This window comes from Phocoena sinus, chromosome 4 (genome assembly GCF_008692025.1).
Source record: "Phocoena sinus isolate mPhoSin1 chromosome 4, mPhoSin1.pri, whole genome shotgun sequence".
Taxonomy (NCBI): domain Eukaryota; kingdom Metazoa; phylum Chordata; class Mammalia; order Artiodactyla; family Phocoenidae; genus Phocoena; species Phocoena sinus.
The window spans coordinates 61,014,285-61,042,151 of record NC_045766.1 but is presented as its reverse complement, the minus strand read 5'-3'; the positions used below and the strand labels follow the sequence as shown (position 1 = coordinate 61,042,151).

The window sequence follows — 27,867 nt, the reverse complement described above, 5'->3', positions numbered from 1 at the left end:
TTGTGATTTCTTCTTTGACCCATTGGTTATTTAGGAGTGTGTTAATTCCACGTATTTGTGAATTTTACAAATGTATTATTGACTTGTAATTTTATTCCATTGTTGTCAGAACCTACTGTTTATAATTTCAGTTTTGAAATTTTCAGTTTGGAAATTTATTGAGACTTGTTTTGTGGCTGAACATATGGTCTATCCTGGATAATGTTCCACGTGCACTTGAGAAGACTGTATTCTGTTGAGTGGCTTATTCTGTAGATGTCTGTTAGGTCTAGTTTGTTTATAGTATTCAGGTCTCTCCATCTTTGCTGGTAATCTAGTTTTATCCATTATTACAAATGAGGTATTGAAGTCTCCCAGCTATTACTGAGTCATTTATTTTTCCCTTAAGTTCTGTCAATTTTTACTTCATATATTTTGGGTTTCTACTGTTAGAAGCATATATGTTTGTAATTGTTATATTTTCTTCATGGATATCAAGATTTTTTTTTGACCCTTTTTTCATTATATAATAGCATTCTTTGTCTCTAGTAACAAATAATGTCTTAAAGTCTAGTTTGTCTTCTTCTTGTGGCTTTCTAGATCCCAGAAATATGTTGGAGGTTTTGTAAGCCCCTATGGACATCTCACTCCTCATATTTTCCTTTTAAGATTTTTGTTTAGTCTCTGTTATCCATCACCTCAGGCAGCTGCAAACTTAAACATTTGCCTGTAATTGCTTTTGACAAACGCCCCCTGGGGAAATGAATTTTGTACTTAAGCTCCCAGGCAGGTCAAATACAGACATCCTTGCAACTGGGGTCTTCCAAGAAACTATTATCAGATAGGCCAGATGACGATAATTCTTTGGGAACAAGGCTTTGAAAGAGATTCAGCTCCATTCTGCTATCTCTGGTGGCTGCCAGGGAAAGTGTATTTTCATGGTTAACATATCTGGAAAGGGGGGGGGTTGGTGGTGGCACTAGGGCAAGTCAGAATGCCTCAAAGCTCACTGTTCTTATCAAGATTTATCCATTTTTCTTTAAAAAAAAAATGCTGGGGGCTTCCCTGGTGGTGCAGTGGTTGAGAGTCCACCTGCCGATGCAGGGGACACGGGTTCGTGCCCCAGTCCGGGAGATCCCACATGCTGCGGAGCGGCTGGGCCCGTGAGCCATGGCCGCTGAGCCTGCGCGTCCGGAGCCTGTGCTCCTCAACGGGAGGGGCCACAACAGTGAGAGGCCTGCGTACGACAAAGAAAAAAAAAATGCTAGTTTGCAGCCAGCCTTTGGCTAGTTACCAGAGTTCTAAAAAAGTAGATTCTAACATTTTTTGCCAATTTTTTCATTGCTTTTATGAAAGACAGAACTTTTGGTGGTCTTTACTCCATTATTCTTGCTGATAGAATCCAGTGCATCACTTTTGGTAAAGGTAGGCACTGAGGCAGCATCGACCTTCCCAAATCAATAGTGCCAAGCTGGTCCAAGACATGATTGAGTCAGGAGGAGGCAAGTAACACTCCTCCTAAATGGAGATACAAACAGAGACCCTAAGCAGTTCTACCTCTCAAAGGAGAAGGAAGGAGGGCAGGGAACCATTTTCTTTGAGCATCTACATACTAAGTGCATCTACTATCTATTTAAGCCTCACTACAACCTTTATGATGTATAGCAAATATTATCCTCATTTTACAAATGAGGAAACTGAAATGAAGGCGGTGAAATGCCACATGCCACAAAGCTTCAAGTGACATACCTAGGATTCAGACCTGAAAAGGCCATTCCCTTTCTACCATATTTTTATTTATTGAGTTGTCTCTGTGTGACCACTACATATAATCATGCTTTCTCATTTAATCATCACTCAGCTCTTCGAGGTTGATTTTATTACCCTCATTTTACAGAAGAGGAAACTGAGGCTGAGAGATTAGGCCTCTTGCCCAGGTTATAGTGTAAATAGGACAGAGGCAGTCCTGCTGGGCTCCTTCACCCTTACCTTCAGACAATGTGCAGTGCTTCCTCAGTAGGCCTACGATTGTCACACCTCCTGCTCACTCGCCTCTGGGGACCAACCTATGCTGTTCCCCATATAAGGAGCCCTTTGTCTGGTATCTGAAGTCCTAGAGTGACCAAGGTCACTTGGCTACCCATGTCGCTGTCTAGTAGAAAGAGCACTACATTAGGAATTCTGGCTTAACCACTGAATTTGGCTCTCTGAAAACTTGTGCCTCTTAGAGCCTCAGTTTTCTCATCTATAATTGGCCTTCAGAATGGGATAACCAGGGAAGAAAATACCTGCATTTTACTTTCTCTCTTCTTTTGCTAGTGTATTTTATAATGAATTATAGTTGTGCATGTATATAATTTGGGTATATACGTTCAGTTGTTTACTGATGGGTTGCCTAATCGTAGATCACTGGTCTATGAAGTGAGGGGTTTGACTGCAGCGTGTTCCAGTACCAATATTCTGTCAAATTTACCAAAAAGGCCTCTTAGGTTTCAGTTGAAAATTTGGCAATGTTAACTCTTTGGCTACTGTTAACCTTGATATCTTTGGTTATCTTTCCCTTCAAGTCTTTTCCCTGGTTGTAATTTCTTCAGCCAGAGATGCTCTCTACTTCTCTCCAGTGCTGTAGTGCTTGTAGTTTTTGGAATTGAGTGCTGTATGTCACCGGTTTCAGGAAGTGGACTGTGGAACTGGCAGAGTAGTTGCCATTTTTCGGCAGGCAGGATGGGGCCCCATCTTGCTTTCTTTGCAGGGAACCGTAACTGGAGCAAATTGCAAAGCCCTGACTTATCTTTATGACCATGGAAATCTGGGCCAAACTATTCTTAAGTCTTTTTTACCCTGAGATGCCAAACACTGTGTACAACAATCTAGACCTAAGAGTCTCTGGGTTAGTAAAGATGTTTAACTCTGCAAAAGAAATAAAGAACCCCAGGCAATACTCATCACTGCTCACTTCTTTTTATGATAAACACCTGAGATCTGTTCTGCAGCTGAGGAGGCCCTGCCCACCTTCCCTGCCCAGGGTTCCAGATTCCTCATTGAAATGTACACACTCTTACTTATCTTGTTTATGATCCCTTTCCCCATTTTTAAAAAAATAAATACTGTTCCTCACACCATCTTGGAAAGAGTTGTAGTTATTTACTAAAGATGGTAAAATAGGGCTTCCCTGGTGGCGCAGTGGTTAAGAATCCACCTGCCAATGCAGGGTCACGGGTTCGAGCCCTGGTCTGGGAAGATCCCACATGCCACAGGGCGACTAAGCCCGTGTGCCACAACTACTGAGCCCGCATGTCACAACTACTGAAGCCGTATGCATAGAGCCCATGGTCCAGAACAAGAGAAGCCACTGCAATAAGAAGCCCGCGCACTGCAACGAAGAGTAGCCCCTGCTCACCGCAACTAGAGAAAGCCAGTGCGCAGCAATGAAGACCCAACACAGTCAAAAATAAAAGAAATTTTTTTAAAAAGAAAGATAAAAAAATTTTTTTTAAAGACAAATGATAAAATAGCTGTCATAATCACAGTCAACAGTCCTCACTAGTAGGGCATCTGATAAAATTGATAGGATCAGTTCAGTTAAATGCAGTAAAACACCATTCAGTGTGCTATGAAGAAAGGAAGGATACTACCAGTTCATTGGACACACTACCAATTGTAAAATGCATCCTGACTTCAGATATTAAAATGGGAAAAAATGTCTTTGGAAAGGAAACTACCATTTTTCATAGATTCTAACTCTTAAGTGGGAGAGCAAAAACTAGAGAGACTAGGAATACCAGTGGATGGCTGAGAGTCTTACAGAGTGCAGAAATATGGGAGCCAAAGGAAAACTCCAAGATGTAGCAGCTGGCAGGGACTGTACAGTGAATATCTTCTAAAATAAATTATTTTACCAGAATGTTGCTGGAGTCAGTCCTTATTATCATTGAAGAAGTTGAAAGGGCTAGTTGCCTGTTGCCTAAAGAGACAGGATGAGTGAATACATGTTTAAATTTCTCTAATTCAAGTAGATAAGTGCCGACTATGTGTAAGGAGTTGTGGTACCTAAAATAAATGTATCTTTTTAAAATTTGTAGTTTTTAAGAATAACTTAATTTCTTCCCTAAAATTAACTATTTAGTCACATTTTAGCAGTAAATAAACTTACTCAATTTAGTGGTAGTTGTAGCAACATCAGTTCTTGCAGAAAAATAAAACAGTCACCCAACTCCTACATGTAGACATATTTTCAAAAGCAGTTGCAAAAGTCTTCCAGACTATTACTGAATTCTTATCTAATGAGCATTTTTCTCAGACATGTGGATCTTCATCTTCACAGATGACTTTTTTAAAAAAGTTTTTTGGCCATGCTGAGCAGCATGTGGGATCCTGGGATCCTAGTTCCCTGACCAGGGATTGAACCCGTGCCCCCTGCAGTGGAAGCACAAAGCCTTAACCGCTGGATCACCGGGGAAGTCCCTATATGGATGATCCGTAGGTGTTTCCACAAGCTGTCCAGAAGTTAAAGAAGCATACCATTCCCTGTGGAAAAAGCAGCGATGTTCTGTAGCTTTTTGACTCTTGGCCAAAGAACCTAATTCTGTACATTACTTCTGTCTTTGCCTTGGCCATTTTCAAGCAATAATTATAGATCTGATTATTTATTGAGAAGAGTGAACTGTTCTGAAGGAGTAAAATATGGATCTGAGTGAAGGAAGTTAGCTCCTAGAGCATTTTCCAGGAATTTTCTGACTTTACCAACCTGTGACAGTTTTGATACTCAGAAACATTGATTTCACTTACTTTTCTTAGCTTACTTCCCCCCAGCCCCCCCAAGTATATAATACTCTTAAATAATGTGGTAGAAAATCTTATTTGGGTGGACTTCTTTTTTTTTTTTAAGATTTTTTTTTTTTTTTTTTTTTGACGTGGACCACTTTTAAAGTCTTTATTGAACTTGCTACAACACTGCCTCTGTTTTATGTTTTTTGGTGTTTTGGCTGCAAGGCATGCGGCATCCCAGCTCCCTGACCAGGGATTGAACTCGCACCCCCCTGCATTGGAAGGCGAAGTCTCAACCACTGGACTGCCAGGGAAGTCCCTCGGGTGGACTTTTTTTTTTTTTTTTTTTTTTTTTTGAGGTACGCAGGCCTCTCACTATTGTGGCCTCCTGTTGCGGAGCACAGGCTCTGGACGCGCAGGCTTAGCGGCCATGGCTCACGGGCCCAGCCGCTCTGCAGCATGTGGGATCCTTCCGGAGCGGGGCACGAACCTGTGTCCCCTGTATCGGCAGGCAGACTCTCAACCACTGCGCCACCAGGGAAGCCCCCTTGGGTGGACTTTTGATCAGACTTTCTTTGCTTTTATTTTTAACTTCCCTAAATTATAAATGTTTATTTTGTAGGTATCATAGCTGCAAATGTTTTTGTATTTTGTTTGTGGAGAGTACCTTCTCTACAGCGGACGATGATCAGATATTTCACATCCAGTCCAGCCTCAAGTAAGTCTAACTTGTGTGATTTTATTTTGAGGTGGAGGTAAAATGGAAGAAATATGCTTTATGGTAATTGAAGTGCTATAAAAAAGATGATTTACTTGTCAATAATTGTAAGCAAAATCTGGAGGATAGGCTGTAAACTCTTGGAGGACAGGAACCTCATTTCTCTTACAGCTGTGTCGAGGCACCTAAAATGTACTTTGCACATAGTAGATAATCTAAATATTTTTTAGTGATTTAAGATCTGTGATCACTACAAGTTTACTCTTTGAAGAGACTATTATATACAATTTTATTTCTGTAATTGAAATAATTTACAAATTCTTTTTTCTAACTAACTTTTTCTATAGGACAAGTTGCTTTCATTGACCTGAGAATCTTTATTGGTTGCTTACTAAGTAGAAAATCTCTGAGATTTAAGATAGCATTTTTCAAGTGGTAAAAAGCTGTCTTAAACCATCTTATCCAATCTTTTAACTAGCTCTGGTTTGTTTCTCATGTTTGTGTCATAATAATAATGAAAAAATCTAAAATGGATCATTTTTACTGGCTGTGTGTTCCACAATTACAAGACTTTTTCTTTCTCTTGTAGAGGTCCTTTGTTCTCCAATGTTGCTGTCAACGTTCAGTCATTTCTCCTTGTTTCACATGGCAGCAAATATGTACGTCTTGTGGAGCTTCTCCTCCAGCATAGTGAACATTCTCGGTCAAGAGCAGTTCATGGCAGTGTACTTATCTGCAGGTAACAAGCTTTCATCTCAGGCCCTTTCAGAGTATAAGTGTTCTCCCCTATCTGGAGAAGGGACAAAGGGAATGATTATAGCCATATTCTATATACCGTAAGTGCTCAGTACATATTCGTTTCTCAGATTGTATATAGAGAAGGATACAAACTGGTGTAGTGTTTAAACATGTCATTTTTATCTCCCTAGGCCTTGGTTTCTTCAGCTCAGGTCCACCATTTTATAGATTAGTGGTTCCCAGACTTCTGGGCTGCCTCAATCATCTGGATCTGTGTTAAATAACCTTAACGCTCATTTCCCAAGTGTGTTCAGTTTTCAGAAAACTTTCGATTAGCTATCCAATAAGATTGTCAAGAATTAGTTCATTCTTTGTTGCAAGCATATATTAGCATGGAACCACTCAAGTCATCCTGGAGGTAGCATCATTTCCTTATTTCACTAGTAAATGATAGTGCAGGATTCCAGGTTCCTAGATGCTGCTAAATTGGCAGTTAGTTGATTATAGTTTACTTATCTCAAAAAAATTTTGTTTTACTTTGTTTGCAAAATGTACTTAATTCAAACCATAAAGGGTAAAAATTTATTCCTAAAATCCCTTCATTTAAAAACAGTATAGCTGGCAGATATATGTAGTGAAAAGACACTGAGCTTGGAGATGGAAGACCTAGGTTCAGATCCTGTTTCTGCTTACCAGCTGTGTGATGTTGCAGAAAAGACTATATATACTCTCTGAGGATAAAACTGCTTACTCTCATGACATGGGGTTGTAGAAGGGATAAAATAAAAGCACCTACCACAAGGCCCAGAGTGGGTACTTAATCAGTGTTAATTAAATACTCACATGCATCTAGTCCTCAAAACAGAAGCTGAGCAGTATCTTTTGGCCTAATAAGTTAAGTGTGTAGTTCTTTCCCCTAGCACTAATGTTGTTGTAGGTACAAAGGGTCTGTTTCAAGTGCCATTAATTCCTGCTCTATAGAATGTTGCTTTTTAAAGTTAGCCATACTCAGTTCAGATGACATTGGTACCAAAGGGACCTGTAAAGGATCATCTAGTCTAGGTCTGCAACACATTCATTTGGCAAGCTGGGTAAAATATAGACTCCCTGGTCCCACTCCAGAGGTTCTGATTTAGTGTTTAGAGTGCAGTCCAGAGAATTCCCAGACAGTTGGTGAGCTTGGGAACTAGTCTTTCTTCATACAGTGTAGTTGAGGAAAATGATAACTACAAGGTAAAGTGAATGACCCTCTGTTACTCAGTAAGTGGTACAGTGGGTCAGACTTTGCTTTCCCTGTAATATATCTGAAGCGACAGGCAGGATAAGTATTTATGCCTGCACCTTGTAGTGACCTGGGTAGAAACCCAGCATTGTTAGTCTCTGTGGGGTGGAGGTCAGAAATGGAAGCCATTTTTATACCTCACTAAAATTACTGAAATGTGATTTATTTCTTAGGTGTTATTTCCAATTTTGTTAGTTATGTGTGTAAAGTTGCCACAGGAAGATATGGACCATCACTTGGTGCAGTAAGTATTTCTAACTAAAATTTTTCGCTTCATTTTGAAATAATTTTAGAATTACAAGAAAGTTGCAAAATTAGTACAAAGAGTTCCTATATACCCTTAACCCTGCTATTAACTACAGAACCACAGTAAAACTATCAATGCCAAAATATTAATATTTAAACAATACTATTAACTAATCGACATCTAATTTAGAATTTATACATTTGTAAAGCCTTATAAATTTCAGGTTATAGCTTTTAACCATTGGTCATTTATATATACTTAACTGGCACAGCGTGTATATCATGAGGAGTACTCAAAATAGTGGGTATGCAATCCCCATAAACTGGAGAGCCTAATCTAGCACTGGAAAATTCTAAGTAATTAGAGATTTGAATCTGATACTGTGTCCTCCTCTTTAGTCAATATTTGAGTGCTATGCAGATTAGACTACTAGGCACTGTACTTACTAGAGGCTGAGGATACATCCAGTGAGCAAGATGTCAAAATTCCTGCCCTCAGTTATTTCTGGATGATTTTAAAAGATTACAATTGTGTTTTCTTTTGAGTTTAATGACAGATTTCTAGGCACATGGAAATCTTTACATAATATTTCTTTAAAAACTACACATTCAATTTGTGCATAGTTACATACACTTAAATGTATTCAATGTACTTAAATGTATTCAAATAGAGAATTTCACATTTAAAGAAACTGTAAGAAGGTTCAGTTTTGGAAAAGAATCCTTATGTAAAATAACCATTCCATAATTTGTGTGTTCCTCAGATTTGTGTCTACTTAATTTTCCCAATGAGGCCTGTATCTTGTCCTATGACCTTTATGCTTTCTTAACTTAACCCCGCCCCCCCTTTTTTTTCTTCGTGGACTGTTTGTTTTCTATATAAAATTTGATGTCAATATAATTTATATATCTCAAATTCTACCTCATTTGCCAACTAAGCACCTGTTTTGTGAAGGCAGTGAAGACCACTAGGATGACTCAGAAATGGTCTCTGACTTTCAAGTTTAGTTGGGGAGAAAACATTATACACATCTAATGTACACTGAAAGGGCTCAGTAGTCTCTAGAGGACATTGGGGGTTCTGAGGGTGGGAAGACTTTTCTCATTACTTTGGAGGATCTGGGAAGGCATTTTGATGTGCCCTCAGACAAGTGGTATTCCCATTTTACAGAGAGGAAGCTGAAGTTCATGAATAGAGTGTGGCGGCATGGCATTTGGAATTAGACTGAGTTTGAATCCCAGCTCTGCCACTTACTCATGATTTCCAGGACTTATTACTTAACCTCTCTGAACCTGCTTCCCCATATAAAATGGGGGTAACATACCTATTTCTCATTTGCAATGCAGATGTGTTTAGAGTGCTTAGCATAGTAAGGAACATGTAGTAAGAAAGGTGGAAATGGTGGTTTCTATTCAGTCATCAAAATCCTATAGAGCCATGGCAGGATAAAATTATTAGCCCCAAATACTTTCATTCATTCTTGGTTAAAATGAAGGAAAACTAAATCACCAGGTATATGGTATTTTTAGTGAGAAATCTGGAGAAAAAAATACTGTTGACAAAATTGTGATAGAAAATATAAAGTATTGGTCTTATTGCCTTTGAAAGATGAAGATTGTTAAAGAATATTTGTCAATTAACAGTGGCACAAAGGAGCAAGAATACTGACTAGATTTTGGTAAGGGTTTTGTATAGTTAGAGCTCTGCATATTCTGAATCTCATTTAAAAATGGAACTTCTAGTTATTGGTTATTATTATATTCATTCCCTGTGTTATACAGTATGACCTTGTTGTTTATCCTATATATAATAGTTTGCCTCTGCTAATCCCCAAACTCCCATTCCTTCCCTCCCCTACCCTGCCTTCCCCTTGGCAACCACAAGTCTGTTCTCTGTATCTGTAAGTCTGTTTTTGTTTCATAGATATGTTGATCTGTATCATATTTTAGATTCCATATATAAGTTATATCATATGATATTTGTCTTTCTCCTTCTGACTTAGTATGATAATTGCTAGGTCCATCCATGTTGCTGCAAATGGCATTATTTCATTCTTTTTGATGGCTGAGTAATATTCCAGTGTGTGTGTGTGTGTGTGTGTGTGTGTGTGTGTGTGTGTGTGTGTGTGTGTATGTATACACACCACCTTTTTATCCATTCACCTGTCGATGGACATTTAGGTTGTTTCCATGTCTTGACTGTTGTAAATAGTGCTGTTATGAACATAGTGGTGCATGTACCTTTTCGAATTAGTTTTGTCTGGGTGTGTGCCAAAGAGTGGGATTGCTGGATCATATGGCAACTCTATTTTTAGTTTTTTGAGGAACCTCCATACTGTTTTCCATAGTGACTTGCACCAATCTACATTCTCACCAACAGTATAAGAAGATTCCCTTTTCTCCACACCCTCTCCAGCATTTGTTATTTGTAGACTTTTTAATGTTGGCCTTTATGACCGGTGTGAGGTGGTACCTCATTGTAGTTTTTATTTGCATTTCTCTAATAATTAGTAATGTTGAGCATCTTTTCATGTGTCTATTGGCCATTTGTATTTCTCCTTTGAAGAAAAGTCTATTTAGGTCTTCTGCCCATTTTTCAATTGGGTTTTTTTTTTTGTTATTGAATTGTATGAGCTGTTTGTATATTTTGGAAATTAAGCCCTCGTCGGTCGCATCATTTGCAAATATTTTCTCCCATTCCTTAGGTTGTCTTTTCATTTTGTTTATGGTTTCCTTTGCTGTGCAAAAGCTTGTAAGTTTGATTAGGTCCCATTTGTTTATTTTTGTTTTTATTTTTGTTGCCTTGGGAGCCTGACCTAAGAAAACATTGGTACGATTTATGTTAGAGAATGTTTTGCCTATGATCTCTTCTGGGAGTTTTATCGTATAATATCTTTTGTTTAAGTCTTTTGAGTCATTTTGAGTTTATTTCTGTGCATGGTGTGAGGGTGTGTTCTAACTTTATTGATTTACGTGCAGCTGTCCAACTTGCCCAGCACCACTTGCTGAAGAGACTGTCCTTTTCCCATGTTATATTCTTGCCTCCTTTGTTGAAGATTGACTGTAGATGTATGGGGTTTTTTCTGGGCTTCCTGTTTTGTTCCATTGAGCTGTATGTCTCTTTTTGTGCCAGTACTACACTGTTTTGATTTCTGTAGCTTTGTAGTACTGTCTGAAGTCTGGGAGGGTTATGCCTCCTGCTTTGTTCTTTTTCATCAGGATTGCTTTGGCAATTCTGGGTCTTTTATGGTTGTATGTAAATTTTAGGATGATTTGTTCTAGTTCTGTGAAAAGTGTCATGGGTAATTTGATAGAGATCAAATTAAATCTGTAGATTGTTTTGGGTAGTATTGCCATTTTAACAGTATTAATTCTTCCAATCCAAGAACATGGGATATCTTTCCATTTCTTTGAATCATCTTTAATTTCCTCTCTTAATGTTTTGTAGTTCTCAGTATATAAGTCTTTCACCTCCTTGGTGAGGTTTATTCCTAAGTCCTTTATTTATTTTTTTATGCAATTTTAAAAGGGATTGTTTGTTTCCCTTTCTGATATTTCATTGTTATTGTAAAGAAATGCAACCGATTTCTGTATGTTAATCTTGTATCCTGCTACATTGCTGAATTCGTTTATCAGTTCTAGTAGTTTTTGTGTGGAGTCTTTAGGGTTTTCTATATATAGTATGTCATCTACATATAATGACAGTTTTACCTCTTCCCTGCCAATTTGAATACCTTTTATTTCTTGTATGATTGCTGAGGCTAGGACTTCCAATACTATGTTGAAGAGAAGTGGTGAGAGTCAGCATCCTTGTCTTGTTCCAGATTTTAGCAGGAATGCTTTCAGCTTTTCACCATTGAGTATTATATTGGCTGTGGGTTTGTCATAAATACCTTTTATTATGTTGAGATATGTTCCCTCTGTACTCATTTTTGTAAGGTTTTTTTTTTTTATCACAAATGGGTGTTTAATTTTATCAAATGCTTTTTCTGCATCTATTGAGATGATCATGTGGTTTTTGTCCTTCCTTTTTTTGTGGTGGTGTATCACATTGGTTAATTTGCGTATGTTAAACCATCCTTGACCCTAGGATGAATCCAGTTTGGTCATGGTGTATGACCTTTTTTATGTGTTGTTGGATTCGGTTTGCTAATATTTTGTTGAGAATTTTTGTGTCTGTATTCATCAAAGATATTGGCCTGTAATTTTCTTTTTTGGTAGTGTCTTTGTCTGGTTTTGGTATCAGGGTGGCTTTATAGCATGTCTTTGGGAGTGTTCTTTCCTCTTAAGTCTTTTGGAAGAGTTTGAGAGGGAGCAGTACAAGTTCTTCTTTGTATGTTTAGTAGAATTACCCAGTGAAGCCATCTGGTCCTGGACTTCTCTCTGCAGGGAGTTTTCTTAGTTACAGATTCTATTTCATGTCTAGTGATCTGTTCAAGTTATCTATTTTTTCTTGATTCAGGTTAGGTGGGCTGTATGTTTCTAAAAAGTCCATTTCTTCTGGATTGTCAAGTTTGTTGGCATCTAATCGTTCATAGTATTCTCTTATGGTTTTTTGTATTTCTGTGGTATCAGTTGTGATTTCTCCTCTTTCATATTTTGTTTATTTAGGTCTTCTTTCCTTTCTTCTTGGTGAACCTGGCCAGAGGTTTGTCAATTGTTTACCCTTTAAAAGAACCAGCTCTTGATTTTATTGGGTTTTGTCCTATTGTTTTTTTTAATCTTTGTTTTATTTATTTCCTCTCTGATCTTTAATGTCTCCTTCCTTCTGCTGACTAGGTTTTTGTTCTTTTTCTAATTCTTTTAAGTGATGGGTTAGATTTGAGATTATTTGAAATTTTTCTTATATCTTAAAGAAGGCCTGGGGACTTCCCTGGTGGTGCAGTGGTTGAGAGTCCGCCTGCCGATGCAGGGGACACGGGTTCGTGCCCTGGTCCGGGAAGATCCCACATGCTGCGGAGTGGCTGGGCCCGTGAGCCATGGCCACTGAGCCTGTGTCCCTGGAGCCTGTGCTCCGCAACAGGAGAGGCCACAACAGTGAGAGGCCCGTGTACCGCAAAAAAAAAAAAAAGAAGGCCTGTATTGCTATGAACTTCCCTCTAAGGACTGCTTTTACTGCATCCCATAGATTTTGTATGGTTATGTTTGTAGATAGTTTATCATAGGCTGAATTTGCTCACCAGTGTTATGATAACCTGCTTGCTGTAACTTCATTGATTTAACTCATCACTGGTCTAACTTGTACATAAACTGAATTCTTGTGCTTAGGAAAGTATCTTCAGTCTCTTTCTTACAAGGTTGCAAGTGAAATAAAATGATTACTAGTGCAGATTCATTTGGAATTCCATTTTGATTTATCTATAGTGTTCTGGAGTGTTTCTCTTTGTATAACTTTTTAGTGGCTGCTCTGGGTACTACAATCTATATATCACTTACCACAGCCTACTGGTGGTATCATTTTACCAGTTTGAGTGAAGTGAGCCTTACCTTGCTTTTTGTCCACATACCTTCCCCAAATTATAATCATCTTAAATATTTCCTCTACATACATTTAGAATATCACTGTTGTAATTTTTGCTTCAGCCATTAAACATAAGTTAGAAAATTCCAAGAGAGAAGGACAGTCTATTGTATTTACACTCAATTTTTACTTTTTCCATTGTTCTTTCTTTCTGATGTTCCAAGATTTCCTCCTTATATCATTTCATTGTTTAGAAAACTTCTCTTAGCCATTCCTTTAGCCACTAGCCAGTTAGGTGTGCTGGTGACAGATTCTCAAATTTTTTTTCTTTTTTCATTTTTTTTCTACCCTTCATTTCTGAAGGATATTCTCATTGGATATAAAATTCCAGGCTGACAGTTCTTTCAGCAGTTGAAAAATGTGCCACTTCTTTTGGCCTCCGTAGTCTCTGAAGAGAAATTCTTTGTTGTTCAAATAGCTTTTCCCCTATAGGTAAGGTGTCATTTCTCTTACTACTTTCGAGACTTTTTCCATTGTCTTTAGTTTCAGAAGTTTGACTATATGTCTTGTCATGGATATCTGTGTTTATCTTGTTTGTGGTTCACTCGGTTTCTTGAATCTATAGGTTTATGTCTTTTGGGAAATGTTCAGATACTTTTTCAGCCTCACCCTTTTTCTTTTCTCCTTCTGGGACTCTGATGACATGATGTTAGATAGTTTGTTATTTCATGGGTCCCTGAAACTCCATTAACTTTTTTTAAAGTCTGTTTTTTCTCTGTTGTTCAGATTGGGTAATTGCTATTCTGTCTAAAGGTAACTGATTATTTTCTGTCCTTTCCATTTTGCTTGAGCCATTCAGTATTTTTATTTAGGTTATTGTATTTTTCATTCTAAAGTTTACATTGTTCTTGATATCTCCTATTTCTTTGAGCCTTCCTATTTCTTTGCTGTTTTTTTACTTGTTTCAAGCATGTTTGTAATTGCTTGTTGAACCACTTTTATGAAGGCTGTTTTAAAATGCTTGTTAGATAATTCTAACATCTGTGTGTCATCTTGATGTTGGTATCTATTAATTGTCTTTTCTCATTCAAGTTGAGATTTTTCTGGTTCTTGGTATGATGAGTGATTTTTATTTTATTTATTTATTTGGCCACACCTCACAGCTTGCAGGTTCTTAGTTCCCTGACTAGGGATCGAACCTCGGCCATGACATTGAAAGTTCTGAGTCCTAACCGCTGGACTACCAGGGAATTCCCTGACGAGTGATTTTTAAATGAAACCTGGACATTTTGGATATTATGTTATGAGACTTTAATCTTAATTAAATCTACTGTTTAGCAGGCTGCCTCTGACAGTGCTGTGATTGCTACTGCCAGGTGAGTGAGGCAGTCCAGGTTCCCCAGTCTCCTTTGACACTGCGGGGGAAGAGCTCTTGTTGCTGCAGGGCGGGGAGTTTGGGCTCCCCAGGAGACCTCTACTGTAACAGCCCTGGCTAGGAGGAGGAAGAGTGCCTTATTACTGCTGCCTTTGTGACCCCCACTGACACCACCCTGTCAGGGACAGTGGGACACCTCATTACAGTCTATAAGGCTGGAAGTCCAGGCTCTCCACTCAGCTTCTGCTGATGGAGATGGGGCCACAGTTGTTTCTGTGGTGTTTGGCTGGAGTAAAGTGGTTATTGTCTAAAAGTTTGTGTCTTGCTAGGCTATGGTTTCTTAGTCCTTTGGCTAGAGAGAGCATTTTTTGGTACAGGCCTATTTTGTCTGAGTTCATTGGTGTTTCCAGGTTGTGAGCTTCTCCAGAGCCCAGTCTGAGCAGCGTGAGGCCAAAAGAAAACCCAGGGAACTCACCACTGTGTCATTCCTTGGGTCCTAAGGTTCCTAGCTGGGCTGCTTTCCTTTCTCAGTCTTTTAGAGTCATCTTATATTTGTTTTACATATAATGCCCAGGGTGTTTAGCTGTATGTAGCTTGTAGAAGCAGAAGGCCTCTTAGAGCAAATTCATTTAAAGTTCATAGTGTAAAAAAATTTTTTTTATATGATACAGAAGGTTATATATTAATAAAGCAAAGTACTTAATGAAAATTGTTTACTTATGAAATAAATATATGTGCATTTTGATTACAAGTTCATAACCAGTGTACATAAACAAATTATTAGTGGAGAATAAAAGATCTTTACCTCTAATCAAAGAAGCAGACCTCTAGGGTCTACATGGGTTTGGGTTCATGAGTCCCTGAAATTATATCTAAAATATGTATGAATTTTTCTGAGGAGGAAGGGTTCATTTTTATTATATTCTTAAAAGCCTCCTACTAGGAAAGGTGAAAATAATCATGGGGTATGCCAAACATTTGTCTAAAAAGCAAGTTGCAACTTATTTAGACACATAAATATATTTAAATCTATGTAGATATAGGTCACTTTGAGAAAACTTTAGAAGGATAATGGAACTGCCTCCTATCTTTAAAATAATATGATAAGTACAATAAATTATAGTCAAACAGAAACTGACTTTATATACACTACCAAATGTAAAATAGGTAGCTAGTGGGAAGGAGCTGCATAGCACAGGGAGATCAGCTCAGTGCTTTGTGTCCACCTAGAGGGGTGGGAAAGGGAGGGTGGGAGGGAGACGCAAGAGGAAGGAGATATGGGGATGTATGTATACGTATAGCGGATTCACTTTGTTATACAGCAGAAACTAACACACCATTGTAAAGCAATTATACTCCAATAAAGATGTTAAAAAAAAATAAAAATAAAGTCAGAGGAAAAATGAAATTAAAATAAATAAAATTTAATAACAAAACTGACTTTACATAGAAATGCACAGCTAATGAGAATTTTCTTTAATACTTAAATTTCTGTAATGAGTGCTTTAGATGGAGATAATAATCTATTTACTATATGATCTGGCCATTTCACTCCTAGGTGTTTACCCAAGAGAAATGAAAGAACACAAAGCGTTGTACACAAATGTTCACAGCTTTTTTTGTAACAGCCAAAACTAGAAAAAACTCAAATGTCCGTCAGGTGAATGAATATACATATTATGGTATAACCATACAATGGAATATTATTCACCCATGTAAGGGAATAAATTACTGATAGAACCACATGGGTGAATTACAAAATAACTCTACAGAGTAAAGGAAGCCAGACAACAACAAAAAGGAGTATATGCTGTATGATTCCATTAATATAAAACTCAAAGTGAATCTATCTTAACAGAAAGTAGAGAAGTTGTAGCCTAGGAATGGGAGAGGAGCAGGAGGGACGCACTGCAGAGGAGCACCAGGGAACTTTTGGGGATGATGAACTTTTGGGCCACACTCATAATCTTGAGTGTGGCCATGGTTTCATAGGTATTAATGTGTCAAAACTTAATTATAAACTTTAAACATGTGCAGTTTTTTGTGTGTCACTTATACTTCAGTAAACCCGACTTGCTTTTATTTTTTATGTTTAAAGATCTGGGAGTCCTTTGTACTATTCCCGCAAACTTTTCTGTAAGATTTAAATTATTTCAAAATAGGATGTTAAAAAAACACCTAAGAGAAAAATTTCTAAAAGATACACCTATAATTGACTCTGATTGTCCCTATAATTAAAAGGAAGGGTCCCTACTTTTTTATATTAAACAGGCTATTTCTGGAAAATAGCATCTACCTCTCTTAATCGCCAGCTGTTTAAGGTCTTCTGTTTGAAGAGTTGCTTCAGAATAAAGGATTATCTTACATTTTCGGAATTACTAAAACTTTTAAGAGTTATGAGTCCCAGGCATCCCCGAAGTCCGCAGCCCTTTAATATATAGTTGCCAGTCAGCCTAAACAGGGAAACCAGCTCACGCTGCGTTCCTAGGAATGGGTTGGGGAAGCTACACGGTGGAAGGACAGCATTAATATTCCTCAGAAGGAGAACCTAAGACATGAGTTCAGGCAAGTGGACAAAGACAACCCAGGGCTTAGGCTAAAAAATGAAAGAACAAGGAAACAAAGTCAACTACATATTAAAAGGGATAGGCTGGGTGTTGGAGATACATGTTAATTTTGCAGTGGAGGTCAGGAGTCAGAATTCTGTATTCTCTACTTAAGATCAACCGTCTGCTATTGTATATTTACCAAACTGGCTCCTATGTAAGTCTGCAATAGTAACACACGAGGTTCTTCAGAAATCCTGACTTCCCTTCACAGGGCTGTCGCTGCCTTGTGAAGACACACAGACATGCACACACAGCTTCCGTAATTTGTTCACTCTTTCACTGGTTCCCCGCTCCACATCCTTAATGTATCACAGCAGCTTTCAAGGAAGGATATCAGCACTACCTCAGAAGATGGGATTCCCCACAAAACTTGCTGGGTCGTGGTTCCTCTAGGGTGCAACATGTTATTACTGGCCAAATTTATATTTGTTCTGAAAGATTTGTTTTGGCTAGAACTTCAACATCTGCCACTATAATCTACCAGCATATACTGTATTTAAGCAGAGTGGATGTCAGTGTCACTGAGAATTTGAAAGTTAAAGAGTAACCCTTCACCTTTCAGGCTTTAAGATGTGCAACTTGAGTATCCTAGATTTTTAAATAAAACCTAAAAAGTCAACTCAACAAAACCGAGAAGAAATCAAGTTGAGACCTTATTTTCTGAGAGAAAAAAACCGATAAAATTATACTTTTCCCCCAAATGAAACAAATATAATTTGGTTAGCTGAATTGAAAGAAGAGCACTAAAATCCTGTACCCTCTAAATTGCTTCTCCGTAGATGATTATATTCTTCATCTAAAGTCCTCATTACAGAAACTTAAATATTAAAGAAATTAGCTGTGCATTATTAGCTGTGCATTTCTATGTAAAGCCAGTTTCTTTGTGACTATAACTTATTGTACTTATTATACATTAAACATTTATGTGTCTGAATAAATTGCAACTTGCTTTTTTATTTTTTTAAATGACATTTTATTTTATTTATTTATTTTTTGGTCGCACCGTGTGGCTTGTGGGATCTTAGTTCCTCAGCCAGGGATTGAACCTGGGTCCCTGGCAGTGGAAGTGCAGAGTCCTAACCACTGGACCACCAGGGAATTCCCACAACTTGCTTTTTAGACAGATGTTTAGCCTACCCCATGCAGAGATTCTTTATTTTCACCTTTTTTAGTCAGAGGCTTTTAATGAAAATGGACCCCTTTTTTTAAAAAAGGCTGTGGAAATGGTCCAGCTTTTAGGAGACCAAGGAGGCATGGCAACTAAATGCAATACGTGGGGAAAAACAGCTGCAAGGGCATTAGTGGAACAGTTGATAAAACTGGAATATGTTTATAGATTAAATGAAAGTATAATATATCAGTATAAAATTTCTTGAAATTGAGAACTGTATTGTAGGATATATAAAGATATTCAAGTTCTTAGGGAATATACACTGAAGTATTTAGGGGTAAAAGGGTATGATATATGCAGCCTCCGCTCAAATGGTTCAGGAAAAAAAGTATGGATATAAAGAAAAAATGATAAGTGAAATGTGGCAGAATGTTAAAAATTGGTGAATCTGGTTCAGGAGTATTTTGGAGTTTTTTTCAAAGTGAAACAGACCTAAATGTAAAACCTAAAATAAAAACTTACAGAAGAAAACAGGAAAAAACTCTTTGTGACCTTATTTTAGGCAAAGATTTCATAGTTGAGAGACCAAAAAGCACAAATTAATAAATCAGACTTCATGTAAGTTAAAAACTTATACTCTTCCAAAGACACTGTTAAAAGGCAAGATACACGCTAAAAGAAAATATTTGCATGTCAGAAGTCTGGTATAGGACTTGTGTCTAGACTATATAAAGAAAAATTCAAGAAAAATGGGCAAAAGGTTTGAACAGACACTTCAAAGAAGATGTATGGATAGCAACTAAGCACATGAAAAGATGAACATCATTAGTTGTTAGGAAAATGAAAATAAAAACCACACTGAGATATCACTATAAACCTATATTACAGATTTAAAAGACTGACCATACCAAATGTTGGTGAGGATGTGGAGGAACTGGAAATCTCATACACTGCTGGTAGGAAAGTAAAACACTAAAACCACTTTGGAAAACAGTTTGGCAGTTGCTGTGCTTCCCCATCATAACTGATTATATTTTGTTGTTTTTACTCATTTATGTCTTTCATGCCAGTCTGTAAGCTCCATTAAGGCAGGGACTGTCAATTTTATTCCCCTTTGTATCCCCATCATCGAGCATAGTGCCTGGTAGGACTCAAGTATTTGAATGAATGATTATCGTGAGATTTAATGTAAACAAGAGATTATGATCCAATTTCTCAAGTATTGTAGCATTTAGAGGAATTAGGAACATGTGTAACATTAAGAAAGTTTAGTTAAATTATCATAATTTATCCAGGAGATATTTCATAGCCATTATCAATTTAAATTACGAAGGTTATGTAGCAATGTGGAAAAACACAATAGATGATAAAACTATACAGCAATTATAATTTCAATTATAACAAGAAATGGTTGATTTACTGGTTGATTTAAATAAGATATTTAAGTTTCAATTTTTATTCTCAAATACAAGGCTGTTGGGGAAAGTGCTTCTCAAGCAGGTGGATGCATGTGTGTCCCTGGGAGGATGCTGTGATGGGGGGGCGTGTCATGCAGAGCCATGGGATAAATTTGGCATGCTTTCCTGGAGCAGAACATTTGTCAAACGTTTTAAGGAAAATGTTTAGTGTTATAATGAAGTAGGATACAAATTTCACGTGATTTATGGTAAAGCATTAAATTTGGGAGAAATTCCACACTTGTGGGTTTCTTTGGGCAAATTCATGCTCACTGTCTGGTTCGAGGAGTTTTGGTTTTTTTTTTTTTTTTTAATTTTCTTTTATTTATTTGGTTGTGTTGGGTGTTCATTGCTGCACGTGGGCTTTCTCTAGTTGCAGCGACTGGGGGCTGCTCTTCATTGCGGTGCGCGGGCTTCTCATTGCGGTGGCTTCTCTTGTGGAGCACAGGCTCTAGGCGTGCGGGCTTCAGTAGTTGTGGCACGTGGGCTCAGTAGTTGTGGCTCACGGGCTCTAGAGCGCAGGCTCAGTAGTTACAGCGCACGGGCTTAGTTGCTCCGCCCACATGGGATCTTCTGGACCAGGGCTAGAACCCATGTCCCCTGCATTGGCAGGCAGATTCTTAACAACTGCGCCACCAGGGAAGTCCCTTGAGGAGTTTTGTTGAAGTTTGAGAAGTCCTTTTTTAGTCATTAAATGAAATGATGCATGTGCCACACATAACACTGTCCCTGAAGTTCATTAACTGCTGACATGCTGGTTGTTACATCTTATTGTCTGTAGTTCAGTCCTTGCCAGGTGGTTACCATATCACGGACTTAGAGTCCCTTTGCCTGATATTTTGTACGTTAGTAACGGAAAGCTTTTTAACTTTCCGCTAACCTAGAAATGTGTGGCTTGTAAGCTTTCTGGAAAAAGTGTTTCTACTTTAGATGTTGTAGTCACTAAGCAGTTGCACATGAGAGTTTCATTTTTTCCCCAATGTGTTAATTTGCAGTCGGGCGCAATCATGACTGTCCTTGCAGCTGTCTGCACTAAGATCCCAGAAGGGAGGCTCGCCATTATCTTCCTTCCAATGTTCACGTTCACAGCAGGGAATGTGAGTATTTTTATGAAGTGAAGTGCTGGGGACAGTGGTGATATTTTTACATTGACTGAATTCTTGCCCTTAAATTAGAAATGTCAGTGCTGGAGGAGTCCAAGTTGCATCAGTTCTGTTCTCTTCTGCTGGCTTTCAGGCCCTAAAAGCCATTATTGCCGTGGATACAGCAGGAATGATCCTGGGATGGAAGGTTTTTGATCACGCAGCACATCTTGGGGGAGCTCTCTTTGGAATGTAAGTTTGAGTATGACTGACTGTTACACTGCTTTCTCAGCTCATCTCCCTCCCCCCACCCCTAAGGAAGGCAGAATAAGGCAGTTACTTCTGTGATGGAAGCAGGGCAGGTGGGGTTGGGAGGGCAAGGAAATCGCAACATGGTTTGCTTTGATCTTGAGCAGCTTCACCATATGAGATGGGAACGTGAGATGGCCCTGCCCCTGCCTCGGTCATTTGTAGAGGGAGACCATCTGTGCCTTTACCCTCCCCTTAACCTCAAGTCACCTGAACTCATGACTGTCAAAATTCCTAGTCCTTCATGGAGACTGTTGCCCAGCCCCCTAGTCTGTGCTGTATTCCTTTCCCCACTCTCAGGCCACATCTCCCCTACCTGGCTACCACTGACCTCACCAGTGCGGGGCAGACACCCTGAGTGGGTGGATCTGGTCCTCTGCTTGCGATGACTGTGCAGGTGCCGGCTGCATGACTGGAGTAGAGGCCAGATGGCATAAACTCGTGTTGACTACTTATTGAGCATCTCTTATGTTGCAGGCACTGAGCTGGTTACCTTGCGTTACATAATTATTACCCCTGTTTCACTGATGGAAACTGAGGCTCAGAAGTGATCTTCCCCAGGTCAAACAGCTCTTAAGTAGCAGAGCAGAGATTTAATAAACCCAGATCCAGAGCCCTCCCCGCCTCTGTCACACCACAGTGATTCCAGTTACATTGTGGTTACAAGATCTCCCACTTGTGCTTCAGGCAGTGGACGCTTGCCTAAAACATAGTAGTGCTGTAGCGACACTGTCATAGAACTTCCTCAGGGCTTCTGGAGTCCATCTGACCGTGAGAGGCCCTTCAGCAGAGCTGTTGTCTGTCTGATATGCTGCATCCCTGATGGCCTCTCTTTTCTTGCATAATGTTGCCTTTTACCCTTATTTGGTTTTTACTTTATTTCACAACAATGGGAAACCTTAGTTTTTTAATTTAAAAAAAAAAGTAGAAAAATCTATTCTAAGTGGAGCAGTTTTGCCCAGTAGGCGGTGGAACTAAATGCCATTATGCCATTTATAATTTTCAGTGATGATTAAAGAATAGCATATGTGAGTTCGAGCTTTAACAGCAGCCCATTATAAATAGTAAAAACTGACCTGGTATTACAGTATGAGAAACATAAAGACTGATGAAAAGGGGTTTTGTTTTATGAACTCTAAATTTACCTGGCTCCTTCCATGTATACTTAAAGGATCTTTTCCCCAGCAGTTTTTTATTCCTCTCAACTATAATTAGATTACCTTTTTCTGTTCTGAAAACTGGATCAAATGTATTTTAAAGTCCAGAATCTGAAAGGCAGAGGAATCCTTTCTCTTTGCTGTTTCTAATTTCAACTCCTTTCATTTACTAGATCTTGGTCATATCTAGAATTCATCTTTTCTAACATCTTTAATGGTGAAGATTCCTCAGTCTAGATTAAAGATGTTAGAAAAGGTAAAGATCTGTTAGTAACCTCCTGCACATTGCTTTGACTTTATGTCCCTGACCACATTTTATGGCCTTCACCTTGTACTGCTGCAGTAATGATAGCTAATGTATATTGAGTATTTGCTGTGTGCCTACGCTAAGGAGTAATTTAATACTCTTAACATCCTGTGAGGTAGTCCAACTTACAGAAAGGAAACTGCTTAAAGAAGGGAGTATCCAAGGTCACACAGTGAGTCATTGCAGAGCTGGAGTTTCAGACTGAGCACTAGACTGTGAGGCTGCTACCAAAAACAAACAGAAAAAAAGATACCTCAAAAATTAGTCAGTTTGAAATACTTTCCTAATTTTAATTTAACCAAATGACCAGTTACGTTTGAACTTATGAGTATAATCAAAACAAGTACCTGTAAGATTAAAGTGTTTGATTCTTTGCTTGAAATAAGTAGGTTAAAAAGATTTGAGAAGACACTTTACTAATGGAGAGTTCCCGATAAGTGTTTCATTTCTTGTAAGAGTTTTATAATTGCATTTGAATCATAGGATGATCCTTTTTCTCTTGTTTTAAGTTCACCAGAGAACGTCACTCTAAGCCCAAAAGAATTTTGTAAACATTCCTATTAATTTGCATGTTTTTAAAACGCTTTTTTTCTTTCTGTAAATTTACTGATTATTTTTCAAAATTTTAATGGTGACTTTTTATGATTAAATGTTAACTATATTTAGTGAGAATTAGGATTCAGGTACAATTCAAGCCCTTTGTAATGAAAAAAATACATTCTCCAAACATTAAAAATATGTTAAAACATTAAACTGCCATTCTGATATCAATTAAGTTGAATAGAGCATTTTTTCAGTCAGGTGTCTAAGATGAAAGATGAACAAAATCTAGTTTCTGCCTCAGGGAACATGAAATCTGTTTGGGGAAACCAGGGCAAAAATAAAAGTTTCAATAACAGAAGCTCTTTAAAAGAGCCGTTCCAAATGCCCCTCCTCCAGGGAAGCTCCCCGGGGAGGCAGGTGCCTTTGAGCTTCTCTGCAGCCTGTGCTGCCCTCGGGTAGAGCTCCTGGTCGTGCAGACCCCAGGCCGTGGGCTTCTGATCTCACTCCCTGTGTGTTCCTCAGCTTAAGCAGATGCTCCCGAGAGGCTGAAGTGTAGCACCCCGGTTAGAGCGCAGGTTACAGGGTCAGATTTGGGTTCTAGTCTCAGTTTGGTCATTCCTAGTTGTGCAGCCTGAGCAAGTTAAATTACTAAATAAACCTCTCAGTGTCTCAGCTTCCTCGGCTCATGGCTTCAGGCTGCGTTTAGGCATTGTTTAACAGAGGATGGGGATTGGAGCTGTATTTTAAAAGGTGGGCAGAATTTGGATCCTTTTGTGTAGCCAGGCTGAAGGTGAGGAAGGAGAGACATTTAAATTAGTATAGCCATCATTATTAGTAAATTCTGATTCTGACATTTCTTACACTTGACATAATAAAAAGAGTCCAGGCTTAGAATCACTCTGACCTGCTAGTGAGTGCTTGATTGACCACTTAAAAGCTGTTAGCGCCTTGGGCAAGTGACTTTCTTTCAGACTTGATTTCTTCATGTTTGTAAATGGGAAAAGTGATACTTGATTTGCAGGGTTGCGGTGAATTAAAAGTAGTGTGTGTGAAGTACTTACATTTTTGGAGCAGTCACACATGGTCCATCCTATTTCCATCTTTTATGTCTTCTGTATATTAAAGGTAAGTCATTGATCTACATTAAATAAATTAATCAGCTTTTTTAATATGCTGGATAGTAAATGACAGTGACATTCAGTTTTTAAAATGTCAGCTTGATATCATCATAATACTTGGCATTTGTATGTCATACTGTTTGAATGTTGGACCTGGTTTGTTTTTCTTTTCCCCAGATGGTATATTACTTATGGTCATGAACTCATTTGGAAGAACAGGGAGCCTCTAGTGAAAATTTGGCATGAAATGAGGACTAACGGCCCCAAAAAAGGAGGTGGCTCTAAGTAAAACTGGGGTTGGACAATACTGGTACGACTGGTCCATGCTGCCTGAAGCCCTAGGAATGCATCGGCCCTGGAGTGACCACATCTTTGCTCCTGCCTGGAAGACACTGAGCATCTAGCTTTCCCAGTATTTTAAACTATGTCCCCAGTACATGTCTCATTAGAAAATGAATTATGACAAAGTTGTGAAATAAAGGTTTATATCTCTAGTTTGTAAATAGTGGGTATATGTCTCTTTTGAAGAGCAGTAATGCTGCCCTGGAATCTTGCTGTTCGTTGTTACATTTAACATAGTTTGAATACATGGAAAGGTCTGATTGGAACTCAGAGGCACTTGTTTTTTAATGTTGGCCTTCTAGCACCTCTGCTAAATATTTACTCTTACTTACCTACCCCTTTCCTTGCTTGGTTAACAGGTAAAAGTTAAGAGCATCTTCTCTCTGGCATGGGTCTGAAATAGCAGCTGCAATATTTTCTAAATTTTCCCAAAAAGGTAGGTAACGTTTCGTGGCAGTGAGTGGCATATACAGAAAGATATTTTTAGGTTTTGCTTTCTAGGTTAAAATTGTAGCTAATTAAGAATTGGAAGTATCTTGGATAAATTCAGACTTGAATCTGAGCCTAATAGCATCTTATGTTGGAAAATGTACATTCTTTGAAGTGGAGCCTCATACTGACATAGCAGACAGTGGTCGTCGTCATAGCTTCACTGTAGTGGAACTCACTTGTCCTCGTGATTGAGAATTATTTCTAGGAAATGCGATTTGAGAATTTAAAATTTTTTCTTGAAAGGATTTATAGGAGAGTTTTTGAGTCTTTTGGTTGATCTCAAAGCGTTATACCAAATTTTGCACCTTGTGCTGGAGAGGGCCGGGCTTGCGTGGTGGCGGGCACAGAGCGCCTGGCTTCATGACAAGGAAGGGAGTTGTGCTCACCTCACACGGTGTTCAGAGCTGAATGGCAGCGTGTGCCCAGCACATAGGAATTATCTAGTTATGGTGGTTCTTCATCTTTTTCCCAGCAAGCTGGACTCTTCTCTGCTGCAAAGTACCGGTCATTCTTGCCAGGCAGGGGACTCTGTTCTAGTTTAGAATAGTCTAAACTAATGTCACTTTAAGGAGAGAGAATTTTTGTTAACCCAGCCCTCATTTTGCCAGTAAGGAACCAGGGCGGTCATGTGTGGGAACTGCCCAAGGTCACACTGCTGTGCTTTGACATTTCTGAATATGTAGTTATGCTAAGAACCCTGTGACTTACAGATGAGACCAGAAGTGTTTTTCAGAGATGGGATGGGAGGCTGAGATCACATGGACGTTCCATATGGAGTCCAAAATGAAATTCATGTCGTCCGTGGGCAGATCTGGAAAACAGGCAACAAAGACACGTCTGCTCTCTCTGCTTTGTGATGTTTAGAGAAGGAACGTTTGGAAGGCCAAGTTACCTACCTGTGAGAGGCCTTGGGAGGTCAGCACCCAGCTCCAGAAGCATAAGCCTAACTGTCCATAGCGTTGGCAATTTTCCCTACTCTCCTGTTTGCCCACTGGGGTATCTTGCTTTCTCATCTTGGCTTCTCTGCTGGCATGTGAGCACCCCAAGGCCATGCTCTGCCTGGCTAGCGTGCCTCTCAGCCTGTGCCACCTCCACTGTCCTCTGAAGTGTGGGGTCCCAGGAGTGCACTCTTAGCTGTCTCGTCTCTCTCCATTTCTGTGGCTTCAGTTATCTCTGTGAGGATGTCTTCTGAGCTCTGGACCCACTGAATATCTCTAAGCTGTCACTCAGTACATATGTCTACTTTGTAGACAGTGTGGAACTATGTCCCAGGCATAGTTACCGGTCCTCAGACCCCACTACACAGGCACATCAAATATGACTCCTGGCTTAAGCCAGAAACCTGGGGCCATTCTAGATTTCCCTCTCTCACCTCTCATTTCTAGAATCCAGCCCCTTCTCTCCACTCCCAGTGCCTTAAGTTCAGTCCCTTGTCTCTAACCTGGACTGTTGTTAAGATTGTTCTCCAGCTGCTCTCTTAAATGTCCTGTACTTCTCCACAAGGCCACAGAGTGCTAAAAACACTTTAGTCATTTCCTGTTGTCGCCTATGAAAACTCCCTAGTGTGTCTACCAAGGCACTCCGTGGCCCAGCCTCTGCTGCGTGTGGCTGAACCCTTGGCCCCTGGACCCTGCATTCCCACCCGACCCCACTACCCTCCCTCACTATGGGCAGCGAGTCCTGGTCCCTGGCCCTCTCTGCGCTGTTGGAAAGCTCTATTACACTGCTTTCCACATCTGTCACCCACTGCACTGTAAACCTCCTGAAGGCACCCAGCATTATTCCAGGCACATTGTAAGTCCTCTTTGACTGTTGTTTAGTGAATGAAGAAATCAAAACAAGAAGGGCTGCTCTTTTTTTTTCTGCAGAACGGAGTGTTTTAGTCACCAGTCTCCCAGGTGGCTGACCCAGGGCCTGGCACACATAAGTCACACAAAGCCAGCGTACCCTGAGCAGGTGTGTAATCTCCCAGTGTCTGCACGGTACGCAGGCTCCTCTGCTGCTGCCTCCTGGGCCATGGCCTGGCCAAGGCAGCTGAACTGCTGCCACTTGGGGCAGTCGTTGTGTCACTTTACTGTGCCTTCAAGCTAAGATAGGCAGTGGTTTGGGAGAGGAATCTGTATTCTGATGGCCAGGGCTGTACTGCAGTCCTCCCTCTGCAGTGCAGGCTGGATACTGTCCAAGTATATGCTTGAGATGGAGCACTGGGTAATTAGTGCTGTTTCAACAGTGTTACTAGTAATTGGTCTGCAGTGCATACTGAGGGCTAGTGTCAAATATTCAGGAAGCCGTTGCGTGTGGCCAGGGAGCTGTTTGATACCCTGTCCTGCATTAAACAGACTGACCTATGACCTGGAGGATTACCTGTATTTAGCTCTGCACAGGAGGGAGAGAAACTTTTATAGCATAGTGGCCAAAGATTTGTGGCAGCTTTATAAGCAAGCCTTTATGGCCATGCTTTAAAATTAGGGATTTTAGGCCTCAGGAAATATCAATTGAGGGCTAATGCCAATTCTTAGTGGAAGCTGAATTGGACGTCCCAAATTTGGCATAACGGCTGATTCAAACCCGCGTTCTATGGGAAGCGCGGCCCCAAGTCTTCCCTGTGATCCCCTCATCGCGCGTCTCCCCCTGCGTGCCCACGAGCCCCGCGCTGCAGCATCGCGCAAATCTGGCAGCCACGGCTTGTCCCCTGTCGGCGGGGTCCAACAGACCCTCCGGGAGGCGAGCTGCAGCCTGGGGGCTGGCGGAGGACGATCGGCTAGGAATTGTCG

The 27,867-nt window shown here is 39.6% G+C and overlaps 1 protein-coding gene and 1 non-coding gene across 4 annotated transcripts in view; one reads left to right on the top strand and one right to left on the bottom strand.

Moving 5' to 3' along the window:
• PARL (presenilin associated rhomboid like) overlaps window positions 1-24,762 on the top strand; it is a 65,696-nt gene extending 40,934 nt beyond the window's left edge. The window contains exons 5-10 of one of the 3 annotated variants that reach the window (XM_032631157.1): window positions 5,369-5,464; window positions 6,054-6,203; window positions 7,658-7,728; window positions 20,739-20,840; window positions 20,980-21,077; window positions 24,437-24,762. In XM_032631157.1, the coding sequence (XP_032487048.1) occupies window positions 5,369-5,464; window positions 6,054-6,203; window positions 7,658-7,728; window positions 20,739-20,840; window positions 20,980-21,077; window positions 24,437-24,548 (629 nt within the window). In that variant the 3' untranslated portion in view covers window positions 24,549-24,762. Of the gene's footprint in view, window positions 1-5,368; window positions 5,465-6,053; window positions 6,204-7,657; window positions 7,729-20,738; window positions 20,841-20,918; window positions 21,078-24,436 lie in introns of all 3 variants that reach the window. The other 2 variants (XM_032631159.1, XM_032631160.1) reach the window with 2 other exon arrangements.
• On the bottom strand, window positions 18,201-18,273 carry TRNAG-UCC. Its single transcript has one exon. It is a non-coding gene; the product is annotated as a tRNA-Gly (tRNA).
• Window positions 24,763-27,867: the final 3,105 nt, after the last annotated feature.